The sequence below is a fragment of the Manacus vitellinus genome, unplaced genomic scaffold, assembly GCF_001715985.3.
Source record: "Manacus vitellinus isolate BGI_N305 unplaced genomic scaffold, ASM171598v3 scaffold_24_pilon, whole genome shotgun sequence".
Taxonomy (NCBI): domain Eukaryota; kingdom Metazoa; phylum Chordata; class Aves; order Passeriformes; family Pipridae; genus Manacus; species Manacus vitellinus.
This window is the reverse complement of record NW_021939798.1, coordinates 1942512-1963949: the sequence shown is the minus strand read 5'-3', so window position 1 is coordinate 1963949 and position 21438 is coordinate 1942512. Positions and strand designations below refer to the sequence as shown.

At 45.7% G+C, this 21438-nt stretch overlaps 1 protein-coding gene across 4 annotated transcripts in view; it reads left to right on the top strand.

Moving 5' to 3' along the window:
* MYH10 (myosin heavy chain 10) overlaps positions 1 to 21438 on the top strand; it is a 98944-nt gene that overhangs the window by 75087 nt on the left and 2419 nt on the right. For all 4 annotated transcript variants that reach the window (XM_018073217.2, XM_018073220.2, XM_018073218.2 and 1 more), the window contains 24 exons: positions 387 to 508; positions 822 to 891; positions 991 to 1151; positions 1718 to 1826; positions 1908 to 2039; positions 2903 to 3109; positions 3986 to 4123; positions 4614 to 4737; positions 7028 to 7199; positions 7990 to 8202; positions 8301 to 8445; positions 9491 to 9697; positions 10681 to 10785; positions 11858 to 12010; positions 12332 to 12580; positions 13124 to 13336; positions 14392 to 14604; positions 15798 to 15959; positions 16601 to 16729; positions 17947 to 18035; positions 18576 to 18699; positions 18785 to 18993; positions 20026 to 20134; positions 20376 to 20548. In XM_018073217.2, coding sequence (XP_017928706.1) covers positions 387 to 508; positions 822 to 891; positions 991 to 1151; positions 1718 to 1826; positions 1908 to 2039; positions 2903 to 3109; positions 3986 to 4123; positions 4614 to 4737; positions 7028 to 7199; positions 7990 to 8202; positions 8301 to 8445; positions 9491 to 9697; positions 10681 to 10785; positions 11858 to 12010; positions 12332 to 12580; positions 13124 to 13336; positions 14392 to 14604; positions 15798 to 15959; positions 16601 to 16729; positions 17947 to 18035; positions 18576 to 18699; positions 18785 to 18993; positions 20026 to 20134; positions 20376 to 20548 — 3728 coding nt within the window. The remainder of the gene's footprint in view (positions 1 to 386; positions 509 to 821; positions 892 to 990; positions 1152 to 1717; positions 1827 to 1907; positions 2040 to 2902; positions 3110 to 3985; positions 4124 to 4613; positions 4738 to 7027; positions 7200 to 7989; positions 8203 to 8300; positions 8446 to 9490; positions 9698 to 10680; positions 10786 to 11857; positions 12011 to 12331; positions 12581 to 13123; positions 13337 to 14391; positions 14605 to 15797; positions 15960 to 16600; positions 16730 to 17946; positions 18036 to 18575; positions 18700 to 18784; positions 18994 to 20025; positions 20135 to 20375; positions 20549 to 21438) is intronic.

Genomic DNA, 21438 nt, shown 5'->3' with positions numbered 1-21438 from the left:
TTGTGTACTAAATGTTCACTATTGACAAACAGCAGTTTTCATAACATATGGAACTTGTGAACACTGAGTTGCAACCCAGTTCATTCCCATTAGAGTGTTAATGGTTAAATTAGACTGGATGTCCAAGTATTCTTGAGTGATGTTGTGGTACTGTCTGCTTTCCTCTAGGGTGGTGCTCTGGAGTTATCCATTTATCTTGATGTATAAAAATAGGAACAATTTGGATGTCAGGTGTCAGGCTTTTGTTACCCCAACTGTGTCAAATAGCCTGTCCAGCTCCCACCTGGCCTGACTCTGCAGCTCTGAGCAGTACTAAAAGTTAGGAGTTAATTTTTCACTAATACCAATTGAAAGACTAAAACTCATGCTTGTTTTGTTTTGTCCAGGCTGGAAAACTGGATCCACATCTGGTTCTAGATCAGCTCCGGTGCAACGGTGTTTTGGAAGGAATAAGGATCTGTCGACAAGGATTTCCAAACAGGATAGTGTTCCAGGAATTCAGACAGAGGTAACAGCAGAAACAGTCTTTGAGTTCTTAGGAGCTACAGTTCCTTATTAAATAATTGAAGAAACCCCACAACACCCCTCCCTCCTCCCCCGACCCTACTCAAAGAAAATCAAAACCCATGTGGGAGGTCGAACTTGAAGCAGTTAAATACTCCAAGGTTATTTTAAAGACAGTAGGGGAAGGGGAAACAACCTGCTGGAAAAACTTCCTGGAGAAATTCCTTAACCATGCACTTGTCACTATAGCCTTATTTATATTTCAAATAATACAGCTTCTCGTTGAATGTAAAAGTGCTTTTTCACTTGCCTTAAAGGTATGAGATCCTCACTCCCAATGCAATTCCAAAAGGTTTCATGGATGGTAAGCAAGCCTGTGAGCGTATGGTAAGTGTTTATACTTAAATGTTGGCAAAGCACTGAAAAGTTGTAACAAAAATTGCCCTTTTCTTGGTGTAACAACAGTGTGCTCACCTGTCCATTTAGATCAGAGCCTTGGAGCTGGACCCCAACTTATACAGAATTGGCCAGAGCAAGATCTTCTTCCGAGCTGGTGTCCTGGCACACTTGGAAGAAGAGAGGGATCTGAAGATCACAGACATCATCATCTTCTTCCAGGCAGTGTGCAGAGGGTACCTGGCCAGGAAGTACGTGTGCTCCTGTGGTTGGATCTTCTTTTGGGTCTCCTAAACCTCTTTGATAGGGAGCTGTGCGTCAAAACTTCCATTTCAAGAGAGATTTTCTTAGTGTCTTGCTTGATAAGCTGTAGCTGCATCCAGGATATTAGTCAGTTTTTACCTAATAAGAATTTGCACCTTCATTCCTTGATATCTCCTTTCCTCACTCATGTGACCCATGCAGCTCTTTACAGTGGCTGCAAAGAAAGTCTCTGAAAGTCCAGGAAATACTCTGGAAAGTGACTTTTTTTGAAATCAAAGTGTTTAATCCATCCTGATTTAGTCTTTTCTAAGAAAAAAACCTGTTAAAAGTAAGAATAAATAGCATTTGTAATTGTTTTTCTGAAATGGTGATTCCAGCTCTTGCTCTGACTCTTCATAGGAGCGAGAACTCAAATCAGTGTAGTCATTGAAACTTTATTTATAAGCCTATTCATGGTCTGCAGTTTTCTAGAGTTGGGTAACCTAAAAATTAAAAGCATGGACATGTGATCAGCTGCATTTAACACAAACCTTTTGCTCTGTCTGTCTTTCAGGGCCTTTGCAAAGAAACAGCAGCAGCTGAGTGCACTGAAAATCCTGCAGAGGAATTGTGCTGCATATCTAAAGCTCAGGCACTGGCAGTGGTGGAGAGTCTTCACAAAGGTTCCTGATGTTCTCTTCTGTTATATTCACCTATAAATAGGTGAGTGCAGCTTCTCACTTGTTCTTTTCAAATCTTTGCAGGTGAAGCCTCTTCTTCAGGTCACTCGTCAAGAAGAAGAACTTCAAGCCAAGGATGAGGAGCTCATGAAGGTGAAAGAAAAACAGACAAAAGTGGAGGCAGAACTTGAAGAAATGGAGAGGAAACATCAACAGGTTGGTGTCTAAGATCAGCATTTGATATCTAGGACGTGAGTTATCCCACGAAACCATGTTGGGAGACACTGGGGAGCAAAAGCACTGAGTATCAGGAGAGCTGAGTCCTTTCACAGTCACCAGGAATATGGGATTGGAAGATACTGCATGAGCTGTTCCTGCAGGGGTGCAGGTTAAACATCATGTTTCCTAGCTTACAGGAGAACTTCAGTGGCAGTGTCAGTCTGTGCATGGGCTGGGTAAGGAGTGGGGAAACAGTTATGACAACTGGACAAAACTGGTGGTCTTGTGTGATGGGGTTACAGTGTTGGTGGAGAAGGGAAGAGCACCTGATGTCACCTGCCTGGGCCTGTGCAAAGCACTTGGCATGTCCAGCATGACATCCTTGTCTCTAAACTGGACACTCACTGGATAAGGAATGGGCTGGATGGTGGCACTCAAAGGGTTGCAGTCAACAGGCTGATGTCCAAGTGGAGGCTGGTGACGAGTTGTATCCTCAGGGGTCGGGACTGGGACTGGCACTGCTCTGCCACTGCAGGGATGAGTGCAAGGAACAGTCCAGGAAATGGGCACTTCCCTCATCTTTTTGCTGCTGGTAGAACAGGGAAGGGGGAGGAGGTGCAGAGGGATTTGTTCCTTAAACTGGAGGATATTGCTGTAGCCCCACTGCCACAACTGGTGTCTTCTGAACTGCAGCTAAAATCCCATCTCAAAGTCTTTGGCTTGGGATGTTGACCAGGGAATCAAAAATTGGAGCAGAACTTGGCCTTTAAGTAACTTTGTAGCTGTCATATGTATAATCTCTCACAAGAGACTTTGAAGTGTCATTTTTAAAGTTTTACTTCATTTGTGTATGTTTGCAGCTTCTAGAAGAGAAGAACATTCTTGCAGAGCAGCTCCAGGCTGAGACAGAGCTCTTTGCAGAAGCTGAGGAGATGAGGGCTCGCTTGGCTGCCAAAAAACAAGAGCTGGAAGAAATTCTCCATGATTTGGAGTCCAGGGTTGAGGAAGAAGAGGAAAGAAACCAAATACTGCAGAATGAGAAAAAGAAAATGCAGGGCCATATTCAGGTATGATTCTCAGGAGCTGGAAATGGAAAAGGGCAGTTAGGGATGGGGAGGCTCCCTCAGCACCTTCACAGCATGGAGGAATTTGCTCCTTAGTGGAATAAGTGAATTTTTAAATCCTCTCCCTGTGTTCAGTTTGATGAGCTTCATGTGTCTCTAGATATATGAGGGTGAGGAGAGAAAGAAAGTCAGGATACCCTGTTGGTATTTATAAAGGAGAAATTCTTTAAAGAAGAATTCTTTTTTTAAGAATTAAATTCTTTAAAGATCTTTAAAGATAGCAAATGCTTCTGAGAGGGAAGGAACCAGGAATGACCAGACTGACCAGATGATGTCACTTGTGAGAGAGATGTTCCTTTTTGACTGAAATCCAATGAATATCATGAAGAATATTCCTCATTTGACTTTTACAAAACTGCAGACAATGTCCTCTCCTCCAAATACTTGGATGGGTTTTTTTGTGAAAATCATACTATTTAGATGCTACCTTTTGAATGACAGGGTTCCTGAAAAAGGGAGTACCTGAGAACTTAACCTGTCTCTCAAAATAATTGTCATTAATTACATTTTTTTTATTTTATAATTGGAATTAAAAAGGTGACAGACTGTTAAAATGAGTGTGTGTTTCCTAGACAGCACACTTCAGCCAAAGCTGAAATACAGAGCACCAGAAATTCCATGTGTATCACATGGCCCTTAATTTCATTCCCAGATCATTGATGCTGTAAATGAATCTAACAAAGCAAATGTGGGTTTAGTGTATGGTAGGGCAGGTGGCTTTTGAAAATAATTCATTTTTGTCACTAAGTGTAAAAAAAAAGAAAGTTACCACATGGATAGCCTGGAAGATGCACAGATGCAGTTGCCTTTTCTTCCCAGGACCTGGAGGAGCAGCTCGATGAGGAGGAGGGAGCTCGACAGAAGTTGCAGCTTGAAAAAGTGACAGCTGAGGCGAAGATCAAGAAGATGGAGGAAGAGATCCTACTGCTGGAGGACCAAAATTCCAAATTTTTGAAGGTGAGACCAGTAGTGTGCATGGTGGAGATACTGCACCCAGGGAATAGTGGTGCCAAGTGACAGCTCTCAGTTGGAGCCTGCTGTTACATTATCTGTAAAATATGCACCTGAGGACTTGTGGGCACTGGAGATTCATTTGAACTGACATTCCCAAGGGAATTATTTGTCGTGCACTCTTTCCAGTTTCATGATTCTTCCAAATCCAAGAGCTGGAAACTATCACAGCTACCGTTTGTCTTTGCAAACAGGTTTCCAAATGCTGTCCTAAACCCAGGCCTCCTGGGTGTTCAATTCCAAACCTCTCGTGGAAAACAAATGTTCGTTTTTCTAAACAATTCCACTCAATCCTTAATATTGATAATCACTTGAAATGAAATCTGTATGTGCTGTGAGAGACCTCTCTGTGGGTTTTGTACCTTCAGTTCTTGCATTGCCCAGGGCCTCTTCAGGTGGTGTTTTACAAGTTGTCCTTCCCCTTCCTCCCAACCAGGAAAAGAAGCTGATGGAGGATCGAATTGCTGAATGTTCTTCTCAGCTGGCTGAAGAAGAAGAAAAGGCCAAAAACTTGGCCAAACTCAAGAACAAGCAGGAGATGATGATCACTGATTTGGAAGGTTGGTTCTGACTGGCCTTGCCTATTAACAGCCTGGCCACTGTGCCAGGAGGGGATGGATCCCTTGGACAGTGTTTGCAGTGTCTGCTCCGCTCTGGGGAGCGAAGCCTTACCTGGAGATACTTCAGAGCTGTTATTTGGAGCTAAATCCTGAAGGAAATTTGTGTCTCTTGGAAGCCATGTTGCATCTGGCTGCTCAGTCTTTCTCCTGTTGAACTCGTCAGGTTTTTGTTTTTGAGAATCCATTTCATTTATAGACAAATTTAGAAATTCCTGTTGGCATCCATCAATGCCAAGGTAAAACATCTTAGGAAGTTGCTTCACTTTTCTACACCGACATCAGAGCCATGTATTTCTGTAAGAAGGGCAGCAGAACTTCCCATTAGACTTCCCATATTTTATTTTTTTTTAATAAGCAATTCACCATTGTTTTGCTTTTCTTAATGCTTTATCTGCACTATATTTCTATATATTATTTATTTTATCATGCTTTGTTTTTATTGAGCAACCTGGTCTAATGGAAGGTGTCCCTGCCCATGGTAGGAGTTTGGAACAAGATGAGCTTTAAGGTCCCTTCCAATTCCAACCATTTTGTGAAGAGTTCATTTCTTCATCCATTTATTTCTTACTGTTTTGCCTGTGTTGTCACAGACTAGACCTGCCCCATATGTAACCTTTCCTCATTTTATATTGTTTCTTTTTTAAATTGCTTATTGTTGTAAATAGATATTTTGCAACATTAATGAGCTGCCAAGTCAAAGTTGCAAAATATAAAGCAAAGTTGCTCTCTGTGCCCTAATTTGGAAATAGCTTTTGCACTTTGTGTGTTATGGCCTGTCTTGCTACATATTTTAAAGCTGATGTACTTATGGAAGAATAGCAAAACCTTATCAGTATAGGAAAGTATTGAACTAATAGGGGTAGTAAGTGATTGATGTACCTTGTCTTTAACAGTTGTATTCAGAGACCTTAAGATGGGTCTAAGTAAGCTTTACTCACTGGAAAATAATGCTTGAGTAGCTGTGTGCTTAAATCAGGACTAGAGACCTGACAGATGTGTTTGGTTATTGTGCTGTTCCAAGACTGATGACCTTAGAAATGGAAATTAAAGCTTAAAGCATGCAATTTCTTGGCTAGTAAAGCACAGTAAAATGATATTTACACTTGGAGATGATTCAAGAAGCCATTAAGGTCTCTCTGCTGGAGTCTTGGCACTGCTAGACACTGATATTTGGGGGAAAAAAATTAATTCAGTTTGCTAGGAACTTTCTCAGTTACAAAATTGGGTCTTGTGACACTGCTCTAACTGTCACTGACCAGGAACAAAATGTAAAAACAGAGGGAAAAGTGCTCTTGTTTTGGAACGAGAAACTGTTTGGAGAAGAGCAGTGTTACTTTAGGGTGTCTGGAAAATCCCAAATAGCCCTGGGTGGCTGTAGGAGGTGATTCTTGACCATGATCCTGATCCAGTAGCAGACTTAGGAAGGGTGTGAGAGAAATACCTGCACTGGGGATCCACAAAGTGTCAAACAAGTGTAATAACTCCAGTTTATGCCAATGCATTTAGAATTATGTTAATGCTCTGCTAAGCAAAACCTTCCTGGGACTTAAATCTGTTCCATCCCTGCTCATTAGGTAACTGTGGACAATTCAGGCAGGAATTGTCTTAATCAGACACCAGGCAGGTCAGGTAAATGTGTTTGGTGGCTGTGGCACTTGGGTTTTCACAAGGAATTCCTCAGGGCAGGAGTGTCTTGGCTACACAAGGAAGTTACTGGGAGGAAGCTCCCTGGGTTGCAGAGTCTTGCTAAATATCCCTGGGATGTGAGTTAGTGGCACAGACACTTGGAAAAATGGTTTATCCACGTTTTCTTTAAGCTGTACTATTTTCCAGAAGACCTTTTGGAGTCTGGCCTAGCCCTTCCAAAGCCATGCAAGCCATCATTTTTTTCCAGCCCATAGTTTATCTTCATTTTTGAATGTTGATGTCTGTGATTATCTGGCCTGACAGCTGCTCTGTTAGATCCCACTCCTTTCCTACCAAGATGAGGTTATGTTTCTGTTCCCTTATCTCAGACTTTTTTTTTGTCCATTCACAGACTTTTTCCTTGACTTTCTGACTAAATCCCACAGTCCTCCTTTGCTGTTTCATTTTCTCAACCTGGAGAAAGAATTGAGACAGCATAAATTAAACTTCCCACCCTCCCTGCCACCCCATGGCCCTGCCCCCAAAGTTTCTGAGGGTGACAAGAGAAAAAATTATTTATCATTCTCATTCTTTGCTTCCTCAGAGCGCTTAAAAAAGGAGGAGAAGACCCGCCAGGAATTAGAAAAAGCTAAAAGAAAACTGGATGGTGAAACAACAGACCTGCAGGACCAAATAGCTGAGCTGCAAGCCCAGATTGAGGAGCTGAAGATCCAGCTGGCCAAGAAAGAGGAGGAGCTGCAGGCTGCTCTGGCCAGGTCAGGGCAGGGGCTGCACAACAGGGGGAAAATCTGCTTTAAACCAAAATTTGCTTGGCTGCACATTGGAGCTGGGAGTGTTGGGACATAGACCAGTTCTCATTTGTGCTGGAGCATCTCTAGGCACCTGTGCTGTGTGTAGACATGGCAAAATAAAGGAATTCAGTGCTCTCTCAGCATCCTTGCTCTGCAGAGCTGCATAAAAACCCCAGAGGTTTCACCACGATAAAGTAGTTTTTGGGCTCTGGAAGCTTTTTAGTCTCACAGAATTCAGCCTCAGGAGGGGAAAAGCAGATGGTTCTTAGTGGGTCTTCCTTAATAGAGTTCTGTCAGAGATTAGCAGGACAGGCTTTGTCTGGATTTCTGGGGTAGTCCTGCAGTCACATGTTATGATATGAGCTAAACACCCTTTTTTTTCTTAAGTAGGCAGTTTTGTGGGAAGAGAAAATTGGAATATTTGAATGTAAACTAAAGCTTGATCGTTCTGAGAATGCATCTGTAACCTGCAGCATTATGGTTGAGTGCAACAGTGGGATTTTATCCATAATATCTGTTATCTATCCCTGGAAGTGTCCAAGGCCAGGCTGGACAGGGCTTGGAGCAGCCTGGGCTAGTGGAAGGTGTCCCTGCCCATGGAGGGAGTGCATTGGAGTTTGATGATCTTTAAGGTCCCTTAACCCAAATCATTTATTCTAAAGGAAAATTTAAGTTCTCATTTATGTAGATAATTTAAATAGATTGTTCTGAGAGTAGATGAAATACCATTAATTGTTGTGCCACTATTTACCAGAGGTGATGAAGAAGCAGTTCAGAAGAACAATGCACTGAAAGTGATAAGAGAGTTGCAGGCCCAAATTGCAGAACTGCAGGAGGACCTGGAGTCTGAGAAGGCCTCACGCAACAAGGCAGAAAAGCAGAAAAGAGATTTAAGTGAAGAGTTGGAGGCTTTAAAAACTGAACTGGAAGATACTTTGGATACCACTGCAGCACAGCAGGAGCTGAGGTAGGAGCACGTGTCTGTGTAAGAAGGCACCACTGAAATTCATCTTTAAAAAAAGACTGAAATGCTGATTTCTTGCTAACCCTTGGTGCTTCCTCTAGGACAAAACGTGAGCAGGAGGTGGCTGAACTGAAGAAAGCAATCGAAGAGGAAACCAAAAACCACGAAGCACAGATCCAGGAGATCAGGCAGAGGCATGCCACTGCCCTGGAAGAGCTCTCTGAGCAACTGGAACAGGCCAAAAGGGTGAGAAGAAAAGGAATTTTCTGCTTCAGGATATTTAATAAGTACCAAAGGTGGTGTGGTCCCTTGCATGATACCTGCAGAGCTGAGTTGTCTTCTAAACATGCATCACAGTTGCACCTGGATGAGATTTATCATGCTGGTTTGACAATATTGCAGCTGTCAGACAGTCTTGGCACACGTGGATCACACAGCTCCTACTCATGGAGCTTGAGTGCCTTGTTCAGAAGTACAGTTATTCCAACTATGCCAAAAAAAGAAGTGTCTAGTTTGTGAAATTATAGTTTGGGTCAGTCACAAATGTATGTGGACAGTTCATATCCTGGAATAGTATTTTTTATGTTGGGAATACTTCACAAGCTTCATTAGTATTTTAAACTGAGAAATGAAGCAGTTAAACTCTGATTTTCACCAGCTTTATTCACCTGAAGATCTCATGCGTGCCTTCTGCTCCTTATTCATTAAATATTGTCAATGAGAGCATAAAAAATGGAGAAATACCCTGCAATCTGAACAAAGGGTCCTGTGACAAGATGATGTCAGTTCTGGGGATATAGTAAGAATCACACTTAAACATCCCGTGTGCCAATTATTACTTTTTAGAAAAGGTTTTTGACAAATGTCAGTGCAGTGCTGAGAAGTTCTTTGTTCTGCACTTCCAGGCTGCTCTGCCTACTCAAATCAGGGCAGCTTTGGTTCATATCTTCCCTTTTATTTCTGTGAGATGAGCCATGCTGAGCTGGTAATGGGCACATTCCTTCCCACTTACAGTGCTGCTAAAACAGTCATTTTACAGCACTCAAATCCCATCTCATATCTCCTGGTCCTCGCTGGTACCTGTGATGGGTGAGAGCAGAATAACTTGCATTAACTCATCTTTGGCTGACACAGAGAGAATGTTTCATGGCAGGATTTTAAACACTCCCTCTGCTTCCAACTTGCTGAGCACTTAATTTGTCTTTGAACTCGTAAACCTGAGTTGCAGAATGATTTTTAGCAGGAAATAGTCACCTGTAACAAAGGATTGAATCTCTTTTGTCTTTCCTAGTTCAAAGCAAACCTCGAAAAAAACAAGCAAGGCCTCGAGTCCGACAACAAGGAGCTGGCCTGTGAAGTGAAGGTGCTGCAGCAGGTCAAGGCAGAGTCTGAACACAAGAGGAAGAAACTTGATGCTCAGGTCCAAGAGCTGACTGCAAAGGTCACAGAAGGGGAAAGGCTCAGGGTGGAGCTGGCAGAGAAAGCAAACAAGCTGCAGGTAAGGAAGTCCTAAACTGCTGCAAAACAGGCAAGAAGGTAAAAGCTGTAACCATGTGCAGAAATGGCCTGTAGGGGACATGGGAGGTCGCCTCAGTCACGGTGCCTCAGAGTGGTGATGTGCCTCAGGTGGAGAGAGCTGGGCAACTCTGATGTTAACCCTGAACTTTCTGGGCTATGTGAGAGCTGAAGTGGCTTTTAAATGACTTCCATCCCAGAGAGCATGTCCTGTGGGAAGCCCAGCTGCTGACAGCTTGCCTACGAGTTTTTTGCTTGTGGAATTGAGTAGATTGAGCTGAGCTTTTCCATAGGTATAACCAAAAATGTACTGATTGATGGTGGCCACAGGTTTGCTTTTGTGCTTCAGAGTTGGGAGCTTGGCAGGTAGAGGTTGCAAGTACAGGCCCAGTTTCCTGGGAAATGGAGAAAACAGGCAAAATTGAGCCATGGCTGACATTTAATCCACAGCAATGTGTACTTTAGGTAAATCCAGCTAAAGTACTTCAAAAGGAGAATGGCCCAGTTCTCTTTGAGGAAGGTTTCAAGCTGTCTCTCACTGTATATAAAAGTAGCATAGCCTAAAATACTAAGACTTGGCACCTGGCAGTAACCTTTTCTCTTGCAGTGATGTTTTAAACCCAGCTGCCACCCTGGTAATCCCTGGATTAATGATTTCATAAAATATATGGTCCTAGAATTAAAAATAGCATTGAACTATGAATGCAGGTATCAGAATGTGCTGTGCTAAGTAGCTGAACCTAATAAGTCTTGTTTTGTTGTACCACTTCAGTTCAAGATTGACATTCAACTTGAAGTTTCTAGCCAGACTTCAGTATTTTTAGCTGGCTATCCCTCTGTTTTGGGATCTTGTTGTTGTTGTCTTGCCATACCTGGAATTTGTTGAGGTTTTGTGTTCTGCATTTCCAGCTCCCAGTGGGCTTTGAGTCAGTGCTCACTGTTACCTTTACACTGCTTGCTTTGCAGAATGAGCTGGATAATGTCTCCAGTCTCCTGGAGGAAGCAGAGAAGAAAGGCATTAAGTTTGCCAAGGATGCTGCCAGTTTGGAGTCTCAGCTTCAGGATACCCAGGTGTGTGTTCAGCAAAGCTTGAACTTGGCACTGGAGCTTTGTTCCTTGGGGAAATGCTGCCTGCTAACAGAAAATACATTTTCATTCATGGTTTGGAAAGTCCCATGGTTTGAAATGCAGTAGAAGCTGCATTTCTTGTTAAGCCAAGTGAAATGTGATGTATAATGATGGCTCAGCTACATGTGAAACCAATTTTTCATTACCTGGGCTTCACTCCCTGATAGCTGGTAGCCTTTCAGTTTCTCTTTTATATCTAAGTCTGTGTGGGAGACAAGAAACAAATAAAAAACCCCTTTCCAAGTAGAATGTTAAAGTCAATAATATTCTTGGGGTATATGGAAGACATGAGGAGCAATACTCTGGGTCTTATACAGGGTAGAAGTTCTTACTGTTTAAGTTCAAACTGTCAGGTTTGGGTTCTGAATTTTAAAAATTCAGCTTTCTGCAGGTATTTATCACTTCTATATACTCTGTTTTCCCTGTATAAAAGTGGCCACTTAACTACAAAACTCCTAAATACTGTTAATCACAATTGGAGAGGTCTACAAGGAGCAGGATGGGGGACAGGGGATGGGATGGTGGTTACACCTTCCATTAGTTTTTGCTGTGGCAGAAGTTTCCACTGCCATGTTACAGCTGCCTGTAAACTGACCTTTATATTTAAACAATGCAGAAAAACTTGGAAGCATGGTGCCATTGCAGGATTTGCTGCTATGTATTCTTCCCAGGTGTTTTAAAACAGGTGCTCTATGTGCTTGTCTGAAAGAAGAAAAATATATTTTGAAGGTGCTTTCTGTGCTTGTCCCTTTAAAGACAGAAAAATTAATTTATAGCACAGCCCCTGGCATGGATTCCCTGGTCAGAAATATGCTTTATAAAGGTTTCAGTGTGCCCCAAATGGATGGTCAGTGTCTTTTTGAAAACCCAAATTACAGATGTAATTACAAGCTTGTCCTTGTACCAAAATCTGTGAGAAAAATAATCAAACCTGAAACTCTCCATCTACAATCCCAGAGGTTTCAAGTGCCAGCTCCTGACAGTTATCACACTGTGAACTGTGCCTGTGTTACAGGAGCTGCTTCAGGAGGAAACCCGCCAGAAACTCAACCTCAGCAGCAGGATAAGGCAGCTGGAAGAGGAGAAGAACAACCTGCAAGAGCAGCAGGAAGAGGAAGAGGAGGCCAGAAAGAACTTGGAGAAACAGATGCTGGCCTTGCAGTCACAGGTGAGCTGCTGTGAGTGGCAGGACTTGTGTCAGGCCTGCACACCCCAGGTGAGATGAATTGGGGTCCCACACCTTCAGGAAACGTGTCATGTAACTCACACCCGTGCTAGACCACATGTGGGAATAAAATATCCTGTGGTCTTTCTCCATTGCAATAATGAGTACAGTGACCTGCAGTGGGCAGGACTTTGCCCTGCTCCCAGTTTTTGTGTTCCTTCAGCTTCCAGTGACATCTGTCCTGGTTTTGCACTCTGGACCCTTTGCCTTTCTCTCCCTCTTGTGATGCACTGAGGGACATTCCTTTCTTGTGTTAAATTTCAGTTGGCTGATGCCAAGAAAAAGGTAGACGATGACTTGGGAACCATTGAAGGCTTGGAGGAAACCAAGAAGAAGTTGTTGAAGGACATGGAGTCCTTAAGCCAGCGCCTGGAGGAGAAGGCTCTGGCTTATGACAAACTGGAGAAGACAAAGAACCGCTTGCAGCAAGAGCTGGATGACCTGATGGTGGATCTGGATCATCAACGCCAGATTGTCTCTAACCTGGAGAAAAAGCAGAAGAAGTTTGATCAGGTACTGCAGTTCCCTGCCATCTTGCTGCTTTCCATGATTTTTAAATGGCATCTTGTCTTTATTGTCACTGAGCCTTGTATAAGGAAGGGTTTGACTGCTGCGGTTATTGATAAATTTTTGGTGAGCAGTTGGCCTTTGTTAAGAGTAACTTGTCACTTCCAGTTTCAGTGAGTTAAACACCATCTTTGAGACTTGTTAGATCCAGTAATAAGCTCCTCCTGTTCAAAAAGGAAATTATATTGGAACAAAACCTTACGGGTATTATTATAATCCCTTAAGATAGACTAAGAAAGGATCTGAAGACTGAAAGATGGAAATAATATGAAACTTATTTAGTCTTGATTAGTAGCTTGCTCTCCTCCTCTCATCCCAGAGTAGCTGTAGCTGTTTTCTTACTGGCACTTAGATCAAGACTGAGAGACTAGACAGCTTCTGGAGGCCAGTTAAACTTAGAGCATTAACCACTCATTGAATGAAACACCTGAGGCAGGAAGGACCTGATTACAGAGCTTAAGAGATGAATTAATTGTTTCTTCTGTTCAGATGCTGGCAGAAGAAAAGAACATTTCTGCCAGATATGCAGAGGAAAGGGATCGTGCTGAGGCAGAAGCGAGGGAGAAGGAAACCAAAGCACTGTCTCTGGCTCGGGCCTTGGAGGAAGCCCTGGAAGCCAAGGAAGAGTTTGAAAGACAGAACAAGCAGCTGCGTGCAGATATGGAAGATTTAATGAGCTCTAAAGATGATGTGGGCAAAAATGTGAGTATGTTTGCACACCCTGTTCTGTTACAGACCTCATACTGGGAACAACACGGGGAAACTCCCTGGCTGGGGAAGTGTGTGTGACACAAGGACAGTCATTCCAAAGGTGACTTATGGCCCAAAATGCTGAGGAATTAATGCTCAGAGTAAGGGGGTGATCCTTATTAGCATCAGGCCTCTTCAGAAGTTGTATTCTCACCCTCTGCATGAAGGATTCCAAATGTGAGTTTTACACTTTTGGATAAATGGAGCTGGGACTGTGGCCAGATGTAAGTGGTTACATGTTGCTGTGTCATAGATGGAGGGGCAGCCACTTCATCATTTTCATGTTGGTGGGGGTATTTTTTCATATGTTAGTGAGGGATAATGAGGATTTCTGTTACCTTTGGTCAAGCTGAGTTCCAGGCCATGGTTGAATCAAAGGCAGGACAGAACTGACCCTTCAGTGTCCTCCCTCCTCCACCCGCTGAGGCAGCAAAGGCCGCCTGACCTTCGCTGAGGGCCTTTGCTGCCCTCCCCCTGTTACAGCCCCACAGCATTGTCTCCTCCAGGAACCAGATTTACACTTCTAACAGGCCTGTTACACCTGGGTAAGGGGAGTGTGTCTGCACTGAGACAGCACTGGGTGTGAGTGAGGCCTCTGCTTCACCCCAGACACCGTTCAGTGGTTAAGCCTTGCTTGGTGCTGCGAGCTGAGCTCAGGTGCAAGCGGCTCAGGTCAGGTTCCTGCTCCACCAGCCTCATCAGGTCTGCACAGCAAGCCTGGCCACTGCCCACGGTGGCTGGTGGCACCTGCACTGGGTTTAAGGGCTTACCTGGCTTACTTTTATTCACTCCTCTTTCTGCAGCACTGCACAGTTCACCTGCACAGATGTTTCTTGGGTTCTCTAATACAGACTTAGAGATGCTGCTCTGCCTGTTCTGATTCATTGCCCAACCTAGAGCATCACAAAATACACTGCACTGAGTTCATACAGTGACTTGTTCTGCTGTTAGAAATTGCTGATTTGAGGTACCTGAAGGAGAGGGTCTGACCAGTGTTTGTCACTTAGGTCCATGAGCTGGAGAAGTCAAAGAGAACCTTGGAGCAGCAGGTGGAAGAGATGAGGACTCAGCTTGAGGAACTGGAAGATGAACTGCAGGCCACAGAAGATGCCAAGCTGCGTTTGGAGGTGAACATGCAAGCTATGAAAGCCCAGTTTGACAGAGATCTGCAAGCCAGAGATGAACAGAATGAAGAGAAAAAGAGGATGCTGGTGAAACAAGTACGTCTGTTTTACTGTGCTTCGTGGTCAGGAGGGGGTGAGGGTCTTTTGCCAAAGCTCTGTGCCTTCTGTGCTACCAGAAAAATAAAACTCTTTGCTTAAAGATTCCATCCATTAAGAAATCCCAAGCACTGATCTTAACAAACCATAGAATAGTTCTTGCTGAGGGTTGGCCACTCTTTGTGTCAGGCTGCTGCTGGTGGCCTCCAAAACCACTCCCTGGGCAGGCAGAGGTTTGGCTGTTGCTGTCTGGGTGTATATCAAGGACAAGGGTATGTTATTTGCACTTTCAAGCCAGTCTTTTGATGTCCAGGAACAAATACATGGATGCTGAGATAGATTCAGAAACTGTAATTAAGTGAACAGTTTCCTATATGAAAATTGTGGCAGAGCTTCCAGTTGTGCTAGACTTGAGAATTCTAATAACACAGAGGCCAGAAGAGACTCAAGAAATTACTTTAGAATGTCATGCTTGTAGGAGAAGATAGTTCTAAATTAACATTAAGTGCTGATGAATAAAACACACAATATTTCAAGGTTTATCACAAGAAAACAAAAATATCCAGTTACTGAGAATCACCAATCTAAGGGTATAAACATTGCCTGGAGAGCTTTTGAAGTTCACAGTTGCTTTTATCCTGCACTGGACAAGAACTCCTGAGCCTGCCCAAGGAGAGAGATTGCCTTCAAAACAAAATATATTCTTTCATGTTGGTAACCTGTTTTATTTTTGTATAGACTTGGCTCAGTCTGTGTTCACTTGCTGCCTACACTCACTTTTGTTACGTTTTGGGAAAAGTTGTTGGTGTATAAATGCCAGTAGCACAACTATTCAAAGGGAATGGTTTTATTGTTTTCTTGAGAAAATGAGGTGATTTTATATTTTATTTTCCATCAGAATTAGTAGCATCTGCCCTAGAGCCACCCCTACTGGTGGGGGGGTGTGCTGGGCAAGGGGCTGGAATGGAAATACTTCAGGTGCTGAGTTTTACCTTTGGTTTTCCACTTGGCCACTTCAGACATCTCTGCTTCCAATTTGGGGATTTGGTCTTACCATCTGCAGTGCCTTCCGTGGCCTTTTCCCATGGAGTGGTGTTAACCCTGCTCTGTGCAGGCCCCCTGGAGTCCCCAGCCCCTGGTTTAGGGTTGTTTGCTCCTGCAGGACTGAGCCTGTCCCATCCTTGGTCCCTCAGGTGCGGGAGCTGGAGGCGGAGCTGGAGGACGAGCGGAAGCAGCGGGCGCTGGCTGTGGCTGCCAAGAAGAAACTGGAGATGGATCTGAAGGACCTGGAGGGGCAGATAGAGGCTGCAAACAAGGCTCGGGATGAAGCCATCAAACAGCTGAGGAAGCTCCAGGTGGGCACATGGGATAATGGAGCTGTTTCCTGTCCTGGGACACGGCCCAGGGTGTGGCTTTTCATTCAGTGCATCTGGAGCTTGAAGGCAAAAGGAGAATCAGACTCCAGTGATGTGTCAAAGGGTATCTGGCCTGGATTTGTCCCCTGCTCAAAACTCCTCTCATCCTTTTATAGAATCCCAGAATGGTTTGGGTTGGAAGGGACCTTAAAGCTCATCTTGTTCCAAACCCCTCTGCCACAGGCAGAAACACTTTTCCCATCCCTGGAAGTGTCCAAGGCCAGGTTGGATGGGGCTTGGAGCAACCTGGGCTAGTGGAAGGTGTCTCTGCCCATGGCAGGGGGTGGGACTGGATGGGCTTTGAGGTCCATTCCAGCCCAGGCCATTCTAAGATTCCACTCTGATTCTGTGAAATGAGGTGAAGTCTTAAGATTGTGATCTTTCTGGCAAGGAATTGAGGGATGGAAAGATGAGAAAATGAAGTTTTCCTGTGAACATAAGAACTGGAAATGCCTTCAAGTGGAATGAAGCCACTTTGAGAGGAAGGCCTTATAACTTGAAGGCTAAAGTGCTTCAGAGCTACTAATAGATGTTGTGATTGTCCTAGTGCAGCTTTTCCTTACCCTGCTTTCCAACTGCAGGCTCAGATGAAGGACTACCAGCGGGAGCTGGAAGAGGCCCGTGCATCCAGGGATGAGATCTTTGCCCAGTCCAAAGAGAGTGAAAAGAAACTCAAGGGTCTTGAAGCAGAAATACTCCAACTCCAAGAGGTGAGCTTGAAATCTGAGATTTGTTTTTCTTGCTAGATCAGAGACTAAAAAAAGTAAAAATCAATCCAGTGAGTTGAACAGAGAAATGGGCCAGGAGAACTCTCTTGTTCCCCTTGCTCCAAGTCATCAGTGAAGTCCTTACAGCTTTGTAGGAATCATTTTAGGAGACTGGACTGAAAAGTTGCAGTAGCAGGAAAACTTTCCTACTGCTTAAACACAGTTGAGGCTTCTCTACAATTTGGCAGGTGTTTCTGAGAGTCTCTGAAAGATGCAGTGCACAGTGTCAGGACTGGAACTGATTACTGGAAATTAAAATTTATTATTGGAGTTGTATAAAGCCCAAAAAATCTCTCTAGTATCTCAGTGGACCATTAGAGTATGTGGAGGTTTATCCCTCTGCCCTCTCAGGTCCTAATCCCTTTCTCTCACAGACATGTTTGCCCTCATTATTGACAATTTCTGCAGAGCTCCAGATCTTGTTACATCTCTCTGATCTCCCCCCATTTCTCTCCCTGGTCTGCCACAAGGTCAGACATCAGCAGGGTTGCCTTGTGCCTCTCTTTTGTCTGAATGAGCTACAGGTCAAAGCTTGAAGTAGTTGCCCAGATTCACTACACTGTCACTGGGGTCTATTTGAGACAACCCACCACCCACTGGAGCTTCTCCAGGTGGACTTTGTGGCCTTCAGACAATCAGTCAGGCATTTAATTGTCCTCCTTAGCAAATGCTTGGGGGTTTCTGCCACTTGATGCAGATTTATAATATGAGGTTCACTGCTGTTTATACTGTTGTGCTGAAGCTTTTTGGTTTTTACTCTTTCCTTGTATTCTTGCTGTGTGCTCTGTAAGATCCTAAACCGTTTGTTACCTTAGTGCCCACTTTACACTGAACGTGTCTGTTAGAGCATTGCCAGGGTGGTTTTTCCTGCTGCTGAGGGCTTGAATCTGATCTTCAAAGATTTTTTTCCTTTGCTGTGTCTGGGGAACATTTCAGGGATGGAGAGAAGTAACTGCACTGCAGTCAGATGGCAGTGGGGGGCTTGGAATGTCAAGCTGGTGTATCCTGACTTCCGCAGCTGTTGCTTCTGCTTATCCATTAAAATCCCTCAGGGATATCCCACTTCACAGCATCTCCTGGAAGTTATTATAAGGCTGAATGGTTTGCAGAAGATTTGAGATTCCTGAGGCTGTAATGGATGTTTTGCTAACCCTTCCCAGGAGTTTGCTGCGTCGGAGCGAGCCCGTCGGCACGCGGAGCAGGAGCGGGACGAGCTGGCGGATGAGATCGCCAACAGCGCTTCGGGAAAGTGAGTCAGCAACTGCAGAGCTGCAGGAACAGCAGCCCTGCTCTGAGGGCTCACAAGGGCTGTACTGCCAGGCTGCAGGATAAAAACTCCAGATAGTTATTGACACAGTTGCTTCTCCTGACGATTTGTGTTTAAAGTATCAGAAGCGAGGGGAGCCCTGAGAGCAGCCCCCGGCTTCCTCAGGAGGGAGGGCACTGAGCTCTGCTCACTGTGACCAGGGACAGGACCCTGGGAAGGGCTGGAGCTGTGTCAGGGCAGGCTCAGGTTGGATCTCAGGCAAAGGTTCTTCCCCCAGAGGCTGGTTGGGCACTGCCCAGGCTCCCCAGGGCAGTGGGCACAGCCCCAAGGCTGCCAGAGCTCCAGGAGGGTTTGGACAACGCTCTGAGGGACAGGGTGGGATTGTTGGGGTGTCTGTGCAGGGCCAGGGGTTGGACTGGATGATCTTTTTGGGTCCTTCCAACTCAGGAGATTCCATGACTCTAAAACTCCCCAGTAGCTCTGTTGGCTCTGAACACGTGCTGACCCCGCTCCCCTCTCCAGGTCAGCGCTGCTGGACGAGAAGCGCCGGCTGGAAGCTCGGATTGCTCAGCTGGAGGAGGAGCTGGAGGAGGAGCAGAGCAACATGGAGCTGCTCAACGAGCGCTTCCGGAAGACCACGCTGCAGGTGACCCTGGGGTGGCAGTCTGGGCTGGGTGGGCAGCTCAGGGGAGGCTCTGGTGGCACTGAGTGACCCCGTGTTCCCCTGGAAGGTGGACACGCTCAACTCGGAGCTGGCCGGGGAGCGCAGCGCGGCCCAGAAGAGCGAGAACGCCCGGCAGCAGCTGGAGAGGCAGAACAAGGAGCTGAAGGCCAAGCTGCAGGAACTGGAGGGCTCTGTGAAGTCCAAATTCAAGGCAACAATTTCCACCCTAGAAGCCAAGATTGCACAGCTCGAAGAACAGCTTGAGCAGGAAGCCAAGTAAGGGATAAAATCTGGTTTTCCTGTGTCGGTTGAATGCCTTAAACTCCCATGCCTGAACTTTCTGTAAGACTGAGATGTGAATTCAGAGCACAGGTTTATTGTCTGGAAACTGCTGCTTAGGAGACACCCCTTAACAAGGCAGCTGTAAAGTAGCTGGGCTTGAAAGTTTCAGAATCAATTTGCTTCCTAACAGCTGAATGAACCCTGGGACATGTTGGGTGATGTCCCAGGAGCCACAAGGTGCTGCAGAAATTACTTGAGACGAGATGAAATGTCCCCTTGAGACCCCATGTCTCTTGGTTAGAGGGACAGCTTAGGTGCAACAGTTTGAGTTGAGATGAATCCTGTGCTCTCCAGAAATCTTTCTGCAGGGAATTATCCATCCTTGCAATCCTGGTTCTCAAAATTAATTTTTTTTAGCTGGCTTCTCTCCAAATCTGCAGGTGAGGGCTGTCCTACCACCACCTGTGTTCTTTCTGGGCTCTGCAGCAGAACCATGTTATTGATTAGCAGTAACTTTGAAGTTTCTTTGTCCAATGTCCTTATGAAGGCACCCTCTGAGCCCTCTTTCCATGCTCACATCACCCCAGGGCTAAGGCTTTGTGCTCTGAGAGCTGCAGGAGTAATGGGTACAAATTGAAAGGGGAAATGTAGGAGAGATATTAAGAAGAAATGTTTTACTGTACAGGTGATGAGGCCCTGGCACAGGTTGCCCAGAGAAGCTGTGGCTGCCCCATCCCTGGAAGTATCAAAGCCAAGGCCTTGAGGAACCTGGTCTAGTGGAAAGTGTCCCTGCCCATGGAAGAGGGTCTTGGGTTTAAATGATCTTCATAGTCCATTCTAACTCCTTAACATTCTATGCTCCCAGCCAGTCCCTGGCACACCAGCACTGAGTCCGTCCCACTGCTGGTGCCAGGCATGTGCAGAGGACTCTGGTACCAGTTACACAACAGGAGCCTTCAGGAAGGACAGAACTTGTATTCCCAGCCTTCAAGTACTGGGACAAATGATGGCTTTTGGTTATTCCAGGGAAAGAGCAGCTGCCAACAAGCTGGTCCGGCGCACGGAGAAGAAGCTGAAGGAGGTGTTCATGCAGGTGGAGGACGAGCGGCGCCACGCAGACCAGTACAAGGAGCAGGTGGGTGGGGGCTGTTCCTCTGAACAGGCCAATAAAACCTCCTTTGGGTAGGAAGGGCTTGTGAAGAATTGTAATGAAAATATCTGAGGGAATCCACCTTGGTGACTAAACCAGGCCCGGGAGCTCCGTGGTGTTCCCAGCTCAGGGGTCCGGGCTGAGCCTGCAGTGAGGCTGGTGGTGGGGAGGGGTCATGGGGGGCAGCTTTCTGGTGTGATCCCAAGTATTTGGCTTGGTGTTTCAGATGGAAAAGGCCAATGCCAGGATGAAGCAGCTCAAGAGGCAGCTGGAGGAGGCAGAGGAAGAGGCCACTCGGGCCAACGCGTCCCGGCGCAAACTGCAGCGGGAGCTGGACGACGCCACGGAGGCCAACGAGGGGCTGAGCAGGGAGGTCAGCACCCTCAAAAACAGGCTAAGGTCAGTGCCAGCAGGGAGTCATCCCAGCCCTTGGGAGCCCACAGACTCATCCTTGGGGAGCACCCAGCTGGGGAACTGCAGGAGCACAGCTCCTGATATTAGGGAATGGGTCAGACTGGAGCCTGCTGGGAACTGGGGACTGAGCCTGGGGAAGCTCTCACAGCACAGGGATGTTCCTGACAGCTCTTGAGCTCAAACTCTTTGGAGTTTATGTTGGCAGTTTCCCTGGGTCTCTGCAGGTAAATGTGACAGAGAACGTGGCTCAGTTGTGCTTCTCTAGTGGCTGGTACCGATCCTGTTTTTCCTGGCCTGCCCTGGTGGGAGTGTTGCAGCAGTTCCTTCGAGAGCAGGTCTCTGGGGTCAGGGTGTGTGTCAGGGACAGGGGGAGGCAGCAGGGCTGAGGCAGCTGCAGCTCACAGGCCACGTCAGGAGGCACAGAGGGGCTGAGCTGCTGGGCCTGGCTCAAGGGTGCTGAGCTGAGCTGAGCTTCACTAAGCAGCTGTTGGAGTTTTTGAGAGAACCCACTCTTCATTGCTTGGTCTGTGCTTGGTGCTCCTACAGAGACAGCATTTTAAATTATTTGGGACTTGCAAAATTAAGGTGATGGCATAAACCAAGCAGGAATGCCAGAGGTGTTGGAGCACACTGTGCTGGCTCCTGGGACAGGGGAGAGGTTTGAGACTCCCTGTGGAAATTTTCCCCTTGGGTGACCTGGTGCTGAGCTGCCACATTCCTGTGGGGTTGAGCAGGGAGGGCTGCCAGAGTGACCTTACTGTGACCTTTCAGTACCTGAAGGGGCTCCAAGAGAGCGGGAGAGGAACTTTGGACAAGGGCCTGGAGGGACAGGACAAGGGGAAATGGATTTAAATTGACAGAGAGCAGGGTTAGAT